Source organism: Columba livia, chromosome 25, assembly GCF_036013475.1.
Source record: "Columba livia isolate bColLiv1 breed racing homer chromosome 25, bColLiv1.pat.W.v2, whole genome shotgun sequence".
NCBI lineage: Eukaryota > Metazoa > Chordata > Aves > Columbiformes > Columbidae > Columba > Columba livia.
This window is the reverse complement of record NC_088626.1, coordinates 3,976,113-3,988,994: the sequence shown is the minus strand read 5'-3', so window position 1 is coordinate 3,988,994 and position 12,882 is coordinate 3,976,113. Positions and strand designations below refer to the sequence as shown.

Here is a 12,882-nt window from a genome sequence, read left to right as displayed (position 1 = left end):
GAGGAAAGGCTGAGGGAGCTGGGGCTCTGGAGCTGGACAAGAGGAGACTGAGGGGGGACTCATTCATGTTTCCAGATATCTAAAGGGGGAGTGTCAGGAGGATGGAGCCAGGCTCTTCTCGGTGACAACCAGTGATAGGACAAGGGGTAATGGGTGCAAACTGGAATACAAGAGGTTCCACTTAAATTTGAGAAGAAACTTGTTCCTGGTGAGGGTGGCAGAGCCTGGCCCAGGCTGCCCAGGGGGTTGTGGAGTCTCCTTCTGTGCAGACATTCCAACCCGCCTGGACACCTTCCTGTGTAACCTCATCTGGGTGTTCCTGCTCCATGGGGGGATTGCACTGGAGAAGCTTTCCAGGTCCCTTCCAACCCCTGACATTCTGGGATTCTGTGATTCTGTGTGCTCAGTATTTAAACCTGAGCTCCCTGCATCCCCAAGTTTATCCCCAACCACACTTCGTTTTCTCCCCGAAGCCGCCGGCCCCGCATTTTCCAGCCCGTTTATCCCTCCCCGCGCAGGAGGGGACACGGGTGACGTTGGCTCCGCTCGCCGAAGCTTTATCCTCTGGAAAAAGTGCGAGTTGAGTCGAGCCCACAGGCGCAGGCAGGAGGAGACATCACCAGCTGCACGGGTAAGGGCACAGAGTTGGAGAGAATAAACTAAAAATTGGGTAAATTAGCAAGGTGGAAAATCCTGGGGTTTGGCACAAACTGGAGCGGGAAGTTGGGATGGGAAAAACAACCAGGGGAGGCAACACCTGCCCCATTTTCCCCGGGTTGTGGTCCATAAACTGCTGGGGAAATAAAAAGGGGAAAAAAATAGGAAAGGAAAAAAAGTACCAGTGTATTTTTCTGGGGTTTGCCGCCCGGATTTTGGGGCGTTTCTAATGTGGATGCAGCTGGAAGCGGGACGTGGTTCTCCGGGCTTAAAATAAAATGTTATTTGGAGGAACAGGGCAGAGAAATGAGACAAATTAAATTAATCAAGCCCTGTTATTTTTAATTTTGAAGCACTGGGTTTTGAAGGGGGGTGGGTCAGGCCTGGCACCTTCCAGCAGGGCCGGTTGGATGGAAATGCTGACACAGGGATGCTGCGGCCAGGGGGGCTCTGCTGTTTCAAAAGGCTTTTGTCAACAACGGCTCCTGCTGGTTTTGGGGCTGGTTTTGGGGCTGCGATGGCTCAGCAGCTTCGGTACAATGAGGTTGTTTGCTCAGGGGCTGCAGGGTGGGGGATGAGGGGGAATCGCATCGCGATGCTTTGCGGCGGGGTGGAAAAACAAATATACGAGTTTGCTGGGGAAGTTGGGAGTGTTTGGATCACACATAAATTATATGTAGTAAAAGACGTATAGATGAGGTTCTCAAGGACATGGGGCAGTGCCAGCATTGGGGTAATGGTTGGACTCAATGAGCTTGAGAGGCTTTTCCAACCAAAATGATTCTACGATTGAATATGGTTGATATATCTGATATATTGAATTATTAACTTTATTCAGTGTGTGTTGGCCTAAACTTAAGGCATGGAGCTCACTCTCCCTTCTTGTGCCCCTTTGGCAGGTCGGCAGGATGAGGCCCCGCGACGCCTGGTGCTGGGTGGCCATGCTGCTCCTCGCCCTCTTCAGCGACGGTGCCGGCGGCCGCCGCGGCGCTGGTGGAAGAACCGGGGGCCGAGGAGGTGTCGGTGGCACTGGGGGCCTCCGCGGGGGCTTTCGGGCCATGTCCCGCAGCGCCGGCCCCCCGGGCCGCGGCTCCAAGGTGGCGGGGGCCATCGCGGCCGGCGCCGCCGCGGGGTACGGTATGGGGCTCTTGGGGCGCCCGCGGCCGTCCCGCTTGGGTCACGGCGTCCCTGTGGCGCGGCAGCCCCCACCGGCGGGTGGTTTTCACGCCCCGAGTTGGCCGGACATGGGTGGCAAGCGGGGCCCCCCAAACCGAGCCGCTGGGGATGGACGCGGTGGTGTCGGCCCCGCTTTGCTACTGGCACCCGCCGTCTGCTTCGTCACCCACGGGCTGCAGCGCTGAGTGCCGGGAGGGGACCACGGGTGACCCCCCGGCTGGCTGAGCCCACCGGGGTTTCTTAGTGAATGACTTTCCTGGGAGATTAGATGTGTCTTGGGGAGGTGGAAGAGATGCTCTGCCGCTGCCTCGGTTTCCCCCCGGAGCTGAGCACCCATCGCCATGGTCACCCGGACCCTGCAAACCCCGTCTGCGAGAGCACGAACACCAGAAGTCCAGCCCTGCGAGGACGTGTGGGGATTTGCACCTGGATTGACGCTCAGCTCTGCTTTCCCGTTGTGTGGCTTTACCAAAAAAATGCTCCTTTCCGCCCAAAAAAGAGAGCTGGGACTCCATAGGGGATGGGGGGGGGATGCGGGGCTTGAAAATGAACCCCTCCACCTTGCAATAAAGTTTGGCCTTGAGATGTCCTCTTGTTTTTTAACCAAATCCAGCGTGTTTAGCACTGGTAGCAATGCAAGGAAGAGCCGTGTCATCAAGGGACGCTGCCGGGGGGGTTAACGTGATGCTTGGGGACAAACCTGCCCTGTGCCATCAATCTGGCTTTGAAATGGGCAAAAAAAACCCAATCTTTAGCATCCTCAGCCCAAAACGCCCCCAGCTGTGCGACTGACCCTCCCTCAGGTGCTTTATATGTGGCAGAGAGTAGGCAAATCCTCTTTGGGAAGAGCGGGGGAGCTTTGGGGAGGGATTTTTTCCTCTCTATCATCTGTGTTTTTATTTCTAGTCACCGCTTTGGGTGGTTAAACCTTCCCTAAAACCCGGTTTAGCTGCAGCAGCTCAACCATTGCTATGGGCGAAGAAAATAAGAAGGCGCCAAGTGAAATATCTGGGATCCCCATGGGCAATACCATCCTCCAGTGGTTAAGTCCCTCACCAGAGCATTTTTGAGCCTGGATGTTGGCGAGCGGGTCGTCTCCTCTTAGAATTAGTGTTTTTCGGGGTATAAATATCCTTATAGTCTCCCCAGCAGAGCTGTTGAGTCGTGCCTCACCTCTTTTGAGAGGTTAAATGAGCCCTGTCTGATGTACGTTGATTTTCCAGGTTATTTTACAATAATTATTTAAATTCTACAGAAGTTATTTGGCTCCTGAGCGATTTAATAGGTTTTGGAAGAGGTGGGCATGGGATGGCCCTGAGGTCGATGCTCTTACAACCATCCAAATTGCTCAAATTAATTAATATGGTTTACATAATTTATCTAATAATCTCTCTACTGGCTTAGGGGCAGCTTTTAGGCTGAACAAACCCAGCGAACCCTATCATGCAGCAAAGGGTTATTTTATTCCTTAAAATCTGCTTGTTTAAAACAAACAATAAACCCGGCAGAAACTTGAGCCACAGCTCAAATGCACATTTTTCCAGCGTATATTTTGCATCCAGACGTATATTTTATATTATGTTTTGATGTTTGGATGCTGTCAAGAGCACCTTCCATTCGCAACCCTGATTTGCAGCCTGTGGGATGATCCCACACTTCCCAAATTCCCCAGTTTTTCTTGTTATCCCCCTCCCTTCATTGTGCAATATATGGGGATACGTTCCAACCCACCCCCCAATTCAATTTCCCTTGCGCTGCAGGAAAAGGCCTTAAAAGTGATTAACATCCTCATTAATCACCTTGTGCTGGGACTTTTGGGGTTGTGTATTAAGACGGGGAGATGCTGAGATCCCTCATAGACGTGTTTTTCTAGGCGAGAATTTGGAAGCAAAATCGAGGTGTTTTCACCCGTTTTACTCCAAAACAGCAACCGAGCCAGTGCAAAGCTCAGCCTAATTTTGGAGGTTTCTTTGGTAGGCCTGGCTTTGCAAAAACATCCCCGGGGTTGATCCTGGGCTGGGTTCAGACAGGAGATGGTGCTGTTTGCTAAGCAATGTGGCTCCTCTCATCCAAACCCAATAGAGTTTTGGGAACTCATTTGCATTTTAAGCCTCCAAATGAGACTTTTTCTCCTCCGTCTCTTTGCAAACTGTCCAGTTCTGGGATGCAAAGCCCCACAGGATGCGGGATTTGAAGGGGAATATAGAAAAACACCCCCCAAAATGACTGTATTTGTACTTTGGGGTGTATTTATGATCCTCGCTTGGCAACAAGGTGCCTGCCAGCGCTGGAGGATTTGGGTTATTTAGCTAATTAAGCAATTAATTTCTCTAGTGAAACAGGTCACTCCAAGGGGGTTCTTGGATCCAATTGTCCCAAAGGACACAAGGGCTCAGACCATGGCCTCATGTCCTGCTCGAGTGCTCCCAGAGCCAGAAAAGCTCCAAAATTCACCCCCAGCAGTGAGAAAATGGCCCCAAAAATCACGATAAACCCCAATTATTCACACAGGGCCCCGTGCTGGGTAAAAAAAAATGGGTGCAAAGCAGGGAAATTGAGGATTTTTGAGCTTATCTGAGCTGATATCAGGGTTTCCCCTACATGTGGGGCTGGAGCGGCTGCCCCGTGTTGGGGTGAAATGTGGGAAGATGGGGGTTTGGGGGCTAAAAATTGGCATTTTTGTATTGCTGGCTGCTGAGGTCAAACCCTTTTCAGTGGAACTTACCATGTAGGTGCTTATCTTGGAAAACAGGGGGTGTCCTTTCCTGAAATCACTCTTGTTTTAGCTTGAAAAAAACATCTTAATTAATACAAAGTGGTGTATAAACCTCCCAATAACCTCACGAGGGGGGTTTATTCCCCAAATCCTCCTTTCCATCACCATTTTGTAAATCGTTTTTGCACAGGGAGGATGTAAAGAGTCTGATTTGGGGTTTTACTTGGAGCATCATTTAAATAAGCAAATTCTTTAGCGTCTTTGTGGGCAAGAGGGTTTGCAGCGCAATAAATCGCATCCTACAAAGGTGCAAACCAAACAGGTCCAAGGCTTGATCTTGAGCTTAAAATTAAAGCAGCGTCCAGCTGAAAGCTTCAAATTCTTCCATCTTTTTAACGGTAATTTTTAACCGTTGCTATAGGTTAAGATGCTTAATAGTGATGTTGGTTTAGGTACTGGGGAGATTTGGAATTATGGCACCTTTAGGTTGGGCTTGGGGCTTTACGTGGAGTTAATCGGGCCTAACTCCACCGGAACAGCAAATGTAAAAACTCTTTTATTAGACAGAAAATAGAGTAAATACAAGGTATTATAAATTAATAAGTAGAAATGAGTGTTGACTTCCTATGGGGAGAAGAAATCCGTGGCCTCAACCAGCACATTGGCTTGATTAGGAACTATTTGTTGGGTGGTTAGCGGGAGGAGAAAAGGTTAACTGAAAATGTGGTTTTTAGGCCAAATTTAGTGCTGAAAGAGAACAAAGGCGCCCACAGGCCGGGGAGGAAGGGACAGAGAGGGTGAAAAATGCGGCTTCTATCTATGGGGACCGGCGAGAGCTGTTTGCATGAAGGAAACCGATGTGTCTTGGCTTGATCCGTTTTAATTTGTACCCGACGTCGAACACTTAGAAAAGTACCAGAACGGCAAATTTAGTGCATGCACCGTTTACAGATTTACAAAAAACATTCGCGTATCACAAAGTACAGGTTACCTCAAAGCCCTGCTTTTCGGGTGAGTATCCTGAAAGGTTTATTTTCCTTATATTTTATACATATATATATATCTCTTCACGTAGCTTACAACGATACGAGAAATCATTTAGGACGGTGTCATTCAGTGCCTTGCAAGAAAAAATATACACGAGAGATATTAAATATAACTTGGGGGCGACCGGTTCGACAAGCGCAACTTCACAGATGCTCCAGGTTCTGCACAACCCGGCGTCGGCCCAAACACAAGAAGCAAGAATTCACCCGCTGCTTCTACAAATTACTTGCAAAAGGTGATTATTATATTTTTAAGCATCTCTCATCCATCAGGCTTGATTTTCCTGATGCTGTTTGCCGTGGATTTAACTGGATTTAGTCTCTTGCGACGTTCTGAGCATCCTTTGAGCTGCATCTTAACGTCCTTTAGGTCAAAGTGCCGAAGTGTGAGCGTGACTTGCCATCCATAGCGCATCCAAAATAGCTTTCTATTGGGCTGTAACACACCAAGCGTTACCATTTTGGGGCTTTTTTGACTGTTCAGCAGCACTTTTTGCCTTTAGGTTAAGAAAGGCAGGGGGGCTGAACTGAAAGCAAAGCATTGCGAGGGTCAACCAAAACCCAACCAGGGTTATTTTTGTGTGTTGCTGCAGGGGGCATTTGCAGCATGCAAGGTGCGGAGCGGGCAGGTCCGTATGTACATGGTGAAGGGTGTTTTTTAGGATGAAAGGGTTAAAATCACAACGCAGCAGCTTGTTGCTTGAAAAACCCATATTTTAGCAACCCAAACGCCCTATGGGGTATGTGGGTGCTGGGTGCAATGCTGCGCCGTGCTCTGGGGAAATTGGGTTTGATGGCAGTGGGACTTGGGGATTAAATAAAACCCCGCTTGTTAGCAAAGAGGGTTTTTGGAAGTGCTCTTGAGGGCCGGGTGAGCTCCTCTCTTGACGTGGTCCCTCTCGGGGTGTCCCCGAGGAGGAGGAACGTGGTGAAGGCCATTTTTAGGGTATCCAGCTCTATCACTGTCCTGTTGCGCCGGGGACGGGGTGGTAAAAGAAATATTCACCTAAACCGGAGGCGATGGGGAGCATCGGTGCCCATGCGCCCCGGGGGCTCTTCACCAAAGCAACTGAGAACTGGAGGGCTCGGGGGGTCCCCATGGGGATGTGGGTGGCGTCTCGAAGCAGCAGGGGCATCAGTGCAGGACGATGAGGGTGAGGAGGAGGAGGGCGGCCAGGGAGGCATCGGCGAGGTGCAGCCGGATGCCGGAGGCCAAGCGGTACTCGCGGTACTGCTGGATGCACATCTCCCGGATCACCTTGGTCACCACCTTGGTCTCCATCTCCGTCTCTGTCTGGTTCACCCCAGGCCCGGCGTCCGAGGCATTTTTCTTGGCAGCGGGGCCGATGTTGTACTCTGTCACCGTGATGTTGAAGCAGTCAGCAACAAAGACGTCCTGCGACACGGGGCTGCTGTAGTCGCGGTAGTAGACACGGTTGGGGTAGCGCGAGGCATTCTCATCCCACCAGCGGTACTCATCGGGGCTGTCGAAGCGATAGTGCATCCCCGACATGACACGGCCCATGGCGTAACCCCCCAAGCCCCCCACCACAGCGCCCGCCGCTGCCGCCCCGGCCACGTGCTTGAAGTTGGTCTTGGATTTGGGGGGCTTCCATGGTTTTTGGTTGTAGTAGCTTCCTCCGCTGGATGGGTTGTAACCCTGGCCCCACCCTGGGTTGTGGGGATAGCCTGGGTTGTGGGGGTAGCCTGGATTATGGGGATATCCGGGGTTTTGGGGGTAGCCGGGCTGGCGGGGGTAGCTGGGCTGGCGGTGGCTCCCGGTGCCCCAGCCGCCACCGCTGGGTTTGCCTTTGCCTTTCTTGGAGAAGGCGACGTCGGTCCAGGCGCCGAGGAGCAGGGTCACCAGGCAGCAGGTGACAAGGAGCTTGGCCATGGCTGTGGGGCACAAGGACGGGCAGCGTTAGGGACAGGAGGCAGAGAAACCGTAGCCAGCGCGAGCGTCGTGTACCCTGTTCCCCCGAAAATAAGCCCTACCCCAAAAATAAGCCCTAGCATGATTTTTAAGGATTTTTGAGGATGCTTGAAATGTAAGTCCTACTCCAAAAATAAGCCCTAGTTACAGTTCATTAAAAAAGTCAATTTAAATAGTGTCCAGGCAGCCGTACATATAAAAAACGGTGTCTTTAAGAGGGAAAATTAATATAAGACACTGTCTTATTTTCGGGAAAACAGGGTAAAACACAGTCCCCTTTAAACCACCCACAGAATTAATAGCTTAAACACATGTTTTTCCTCCCCAGAGCCCCTTATTTTGATATATATTTTTAAAATATATATACTCATGTGTGTATATATATTATATACACATATAAGAAGGATAGATGAGGTTCTTAGGTATGTGGTTTAAAGCTAGACTTAGATTATGGTTGGACTCGATGATCTTAAGGGTCTCTTCAAACAAAATGATTCTATGATTCCATATATAGATAGATAGATAGATAGATAGATATATATATATATATATAGATATATCTCCCCACCTCTCCAACACGTCCTCTGCTGGTAACAGCAACTTTATGCAGAGGAAAAAAGGGTTTAGGAAAAGTGCTTCAATTAGTAGGGAGGTATAAAAAATCCACTCATTGAACCTGCTCTGTCCAATTAGGCGATATAAATGAGATTTCTGCCGTGCAAGGGTGGGTGGTGATGAACAAACTCATCCCACTCCCAAAGCTTTTGGGCACCTGGGGTTGCAGGGGTGAAACCCCCAGCCTTACCCTGGAGGCTTTTTTTCCCTAAAGAAGGAAATTTGGTGTGTTTTGCCCAATTCCCTGTTTATGTGCAACAGGCCTTAACCAAAAATCAGCATTTTTCTAGTTTAATGTGTTTGCAAATAGCTGCTTACGCAGCATTTTGCTGCTGGCACGCCGGGTCTCTCCTACCCTATCTGACAGGATTGCAAGGATGAAATCCCAATTTAAAGAGCCGTTCTCTCCCTGTGTAAAATCCAACCTGTGTAAGACACACAAGCGCTGCAAATCCTTTGGGAAAGACCTTTGGAAAACACCCCCCTGAGCCGCAAAATCCCTTCGGATGCCTCCCTGCAACACCATGGAGCGTTGAATTACTGTCACCCTTGTTTTTAATGCACAAATTCAGCAATAGATAAGGGTTTTCCATCCCATCCAAGGCTGAGATCCCCCCCAAAATACCCCCCTGTGTGCACTGGGATGCTGGGGAGGGAGAGAACACATTCCTAGCAAAGCGTGGGTGGGTGTTTTGCAGCACCCTTGGATGCTTCAGATGCACTTGCTGCCTTGTTACAGCAAGAAACAATTAAGGTTTTTTTCCTGAGTGGGGTTTTTTTGCAGCAATTAATGGCCCGGCTTCCTTAAGACTCATTGCTTAACCCAGTTATTAAGTTTAATGCAGATAAAAGATGAAGGTCTCTCATGAGATACTGCCCTTAACAGCACTAACAGGCAGGAAAAAACCCTGTCAAAATATGTTTGAATTACGGTCTTTTATGTCAGTGTTTTGGTTGGGTTCATTAGCAAGAGGTTTAATTAAAAGAGAAGATGTGAAAGCCTGTTTCTGCTGATGGGGAGGAAAGCCAGGCCTGGGCTGCTGGCCCAGTGCTGTCTCATAAAAGAAATACAATAAAATAGGGTGTAAGGCACCCTATTTTTGCCCCACAGCACCCACCCCCTGGGAGCAACGATGAGATTTAAAAACAGTTTAAAAAAATAATACAAATTAATAATTGGGATATTTTTAAGACAGCGAATCGCAAGAAGGGGAGAAAATCAACCCCAGGATGAAAACAGGTTTTAGCAAAACCCCAGAGGATATTCCAGCCTGGCAGCCCCGACCTGTTCCTCTAATTGCCTGATAAACAAGGGGAGGGCTCGTTTGCGTTTGCGCTGCTAATTACCGAGCTCCTCAGGCCGCTGAGCTTCACCCCAATAAACGCAGTCGCTGCCACAAACCCCCGGGAGCCACTTTTTGGGCTCGGAGCTGCTTTTTCTCTGCTTGGAAATAACATTTAAAGCATGACTGTAATATTATAATTAAATTATATCCTTGAATGGCTTTGCTGATATTTTTTTCCTGGCTCTTTTTAACCTCCCTCCCTCAGTTTTTCCCTTCTCTGCGGTCAAACATAAGCAACGAGCAAGTAATTCAGGGGGTTTGTATCGGAACGGTTTGTAACCGAGGTTTTATTGGAGAAGCGGAGGAACCTGGGAGCTCCTTCTGGGGCGGAGGGGAAGCGGAAAATGGAGGATTCGAGCAGTAATTACGTGCGCAGGGCTGGCGAGAGGGCGGTTTTGGGATTGGAGAGGAAAACCAACACCCCGGAGCCAAAATAACTGTGGAAATAACCTTGTTAAGGTGCCTTGCAGGGGGAGAGAGAAGAAATGGAGGGAGGTGGGGAAGGGGAAGGCAGGGGGTGATGTGGGGAGGAAGATGCTCGAGGACAGGGGTGTCCGGACCATTTTGGTGATGCTGGCAAGGCTTTGGTTAATGGATGGGGGGTGGAAAATGAGGTTATGGGGAAGGGGAGTTGTGGGCTGGCGGTTTGCTTGCTGAAAATGCCCCCCCTTAGTTTTGAGAAATCGTTTTACATTTTTAACATATAGATAAATATAAATCCCCTTTATTTTAAGCGCAGCTGACAAAACAAACAAAAACCCTACAAGGTGGCAGAGGGGGGGGGAAGAAATTTCCCACCAGCTTTGAATCAGCCCTGAATAAACAAGCCGAGCTCTGTCTCTTAAGGAGGACACTCGCCTTTGGAGCTGGAAATCCTATTTTTAGGCAGCGATGGTGGGGAAAGGAGGAAGCCCCTTTATCCCCTTGGTGTTAAACCCCATTTGCCTGGGGTTTTATCCCACCCCAAGCCCTCATGTCTCTATTTTCCCACCCCCCGACACTCACCGGTGGGGAGCCCGTTGCTTTGCTCGGTTCGGGGTGATTCAGCCTCGGCCGCGGAGCGATGGGGAGGAATAAATAGCGAGAGGGAGGAGCCGGCTCCTGCGCAGCACAGCCTGGCCAGCATCCACCCTCCATCCTCCTTCCCTGGGGAAAATCCCTGCCAGCACCCCAAAAAAACGTTGGCTTCACCCCCCATCATCCCTCCCGGCAGATACAGGCATGGGGGGCACCGACGGCGACCCAACGGACTGGAAAATTGCAGCGTTTGGATGGTTTATTCAAGAAATATTGATGGATCGGCTGGGTTTGGGGCTGGATTGGAGATCTTGGAAAACTGCAGCATGTGGTTTATTCAAAAAGAATCAATGGGATTGGTAGGGTCTGGAAATCCTGGAAAATTGCAGAGTTTGGATGGTTTGTTACAAAAATATTAATGGGGTCAGTAGGGTTTAGGGCTGGTTTGGGAAAGTGTGGCATTTGGGTGGTTCATTCAAAAAATATTGATGGGATCAACAGGGCTTGGGACTGGTTTGGAAATCTTGGAAAATTGCAGTATGTGGATGGTTTAGTCAAGAAATATTTATGGGATCAATAGGGCTTGGGGCTGGATTGGAAATCTTGGAAAATTGCCACACTCGTATGGTATATTCACGAAATATCGATGGGATCGACAGGGTTTGGAAAATCACAGTTCTTGGATGGTTTATCCAAGAAATATCTATGAGATCAGTAGAGTTTGGGGCTGGTTTGGGAAAGTGCAGCATTTGGGTGGGTGGTTCGTTCAAAAAATATTGATGGGATCAATAGGGCTTGGGACTGGTTTGGAAATCTTGGAAAATTGCAAAATGTGGATGATTTAGTCAAGAAATATCAACGGGATTGGTAGAGCTTGGGGCTGGTTTGGAAATCTTGGAAACTTGACACACCTGGATGGTTTAGTCAAGAAATATTGATGGGATTGGTAGCGCCTGGGGCTGGATTGGAGATCTTGGAAAATTTCCACACTTGTATAATTTATTAAAATGTATTTATCGGATCAGGAGGGCTTGGGGCTGTTTTGGAAATCTGGAGAAATTGCAACACGTGGATGGTTTAGTCAAGAAATATCGATGGGATCAGCAGAGTTTGGGCCTGGATTGGAAATCTTGGGAAATTGCCACTCTTGGATGGTTTAGTCAAGAAATATCTGAGATTAGCAGGGTTTGGGGCTGGTTTGGAAATCTTGGAAAATTGCAGCATGTGGATGGTTTAGTCAAGAATATCCATGGGATCAGCAGGGTTTGGAAAACTGCAGCACTTGGATGGTTTATTCAAGAAAGATTGATGGGATTTGGAAGGGTTTGGGGCTGGTTTGGAAACCGCAGGGTCAGGTTCTGGAGGAGGAATGGATGCTTTTAGTGATGACTGTCTGCAGCTCCAAACCCATTACCCTGTGAAACAGAGAGATGCTCTGCAGGCTGATGGATAGAAAATATAATAAATTAATAACAAAATAGACTCAGACCTACAGGGGAAAGACGAGTTTGTCTTGCTTTGGAAGAGCAAAACTCACTCCTGCACAGAGCGGTTGTTCTTTATGTTGATGTACCCTGATATTTAATGGGAGCAAACGCCACAGAAGACAATTAAAAATTACATGGGATGCTCATGATGAGCTGGAGCTTTTACAGCACCATTTACAAAGGATAATAGAGACCTAAAGCCCAGGATGGGGACTTAATCTCATCCTTTAGGATTAGGATGGGCTGCAATAAACGGGTTGAGTCCAGAGCAACCTGGGATGCTCACGTGGTGGTTGGGACGTGCAAATGAAGCTTGAAACTGATTGCGCTGAGGCTGATTTTTGGCACGGCCACATGACAAAGCCAAAACTCTACCGAGGTTTTGCTGCCTGAAATATTTGAGCTGGATACGGCCATCCTGGGGATGCTCCAACCACAGAGCGCATCTGGTCATAAAGGGGATTTCCACCCTGATGCTCCATATTCTTTGTCCATCTGGATGGATTATGTTTAAAAATAATAATAATAATTTCTATCTGGTAGGGAAATGGTGCTTCGGCTGCACTGGGGAGACATCTGTATTCATTTCCGAAAGAGAAAATTAAATACTGGGGGCAGGATTAAGGTCAGCGAGGCTGTTCAGGCTCTCTCCTATAGTACACAGGCGTATTTATTCCTCATGTGAATGCAGGGATGGCTCCTGATTCCCTGGTTTGGGTTTAATACTCTTCAGTGGGGTCTCTAAAACCCAAAACCAGGAAAAGAAAGAAATAGAGCATTGGGAATGGGACAGTTGGGTTGAATCCGTCCATCCATGGCTTCTGAAAATAAGGATTTTTCCATAATAATAATATAATTCAGGGGAAGTTTTGGTCTTGTTTGGTTTATT

The 12,882-nt window shown here is 48.6% G+C and overlaps 2 protein-coding genes across 2 annotated transcripts; one reads left to right on the top strand and one right to left on the bottom strand.

Annotated features, from left to right (window-relative positions):
• Window positions 1–1,565: 1,565 nt before the first annotated feature.
• Window positions 1,566–2,018, top strand: LOC135576381 (spidroin-1-like). The gene has a single exon (XM_065041220.1). It carries the CDS (start codon window positions 1,566–1,568, stop codon window positions 2,016–2,018), a length of 453 nt encoding a protein of 150 aa, XP_064897292.1.
• A 3,395-nt stretch (window positions 2,019–5,413) lies between these two features.
• Window positions 5,414–10,736, bottom strand: PRNP (prion protein (Kanno blood group)). The gene is made up of 2 exons (XM_005505253.3): window positions 10,495–10,736; window positions 5,414–7,491 (listed from the first exon to the last, which is right to left on the bottom strand). Exons 1-2 carry the CDS (start codon window positions 10,688–10,690, stop codon window positions 6,731–6,733), a joined length of 957 nt encoding a protein of 318 aa, XP_005505310.2. The 5' UTR covers window positions 10,691–10,736; the 3' UTR covers window positions 5,414–6,730.
• Between the last annotated feature and the right edge of the window lie 2,146 nt (window positions 10,737–12,882).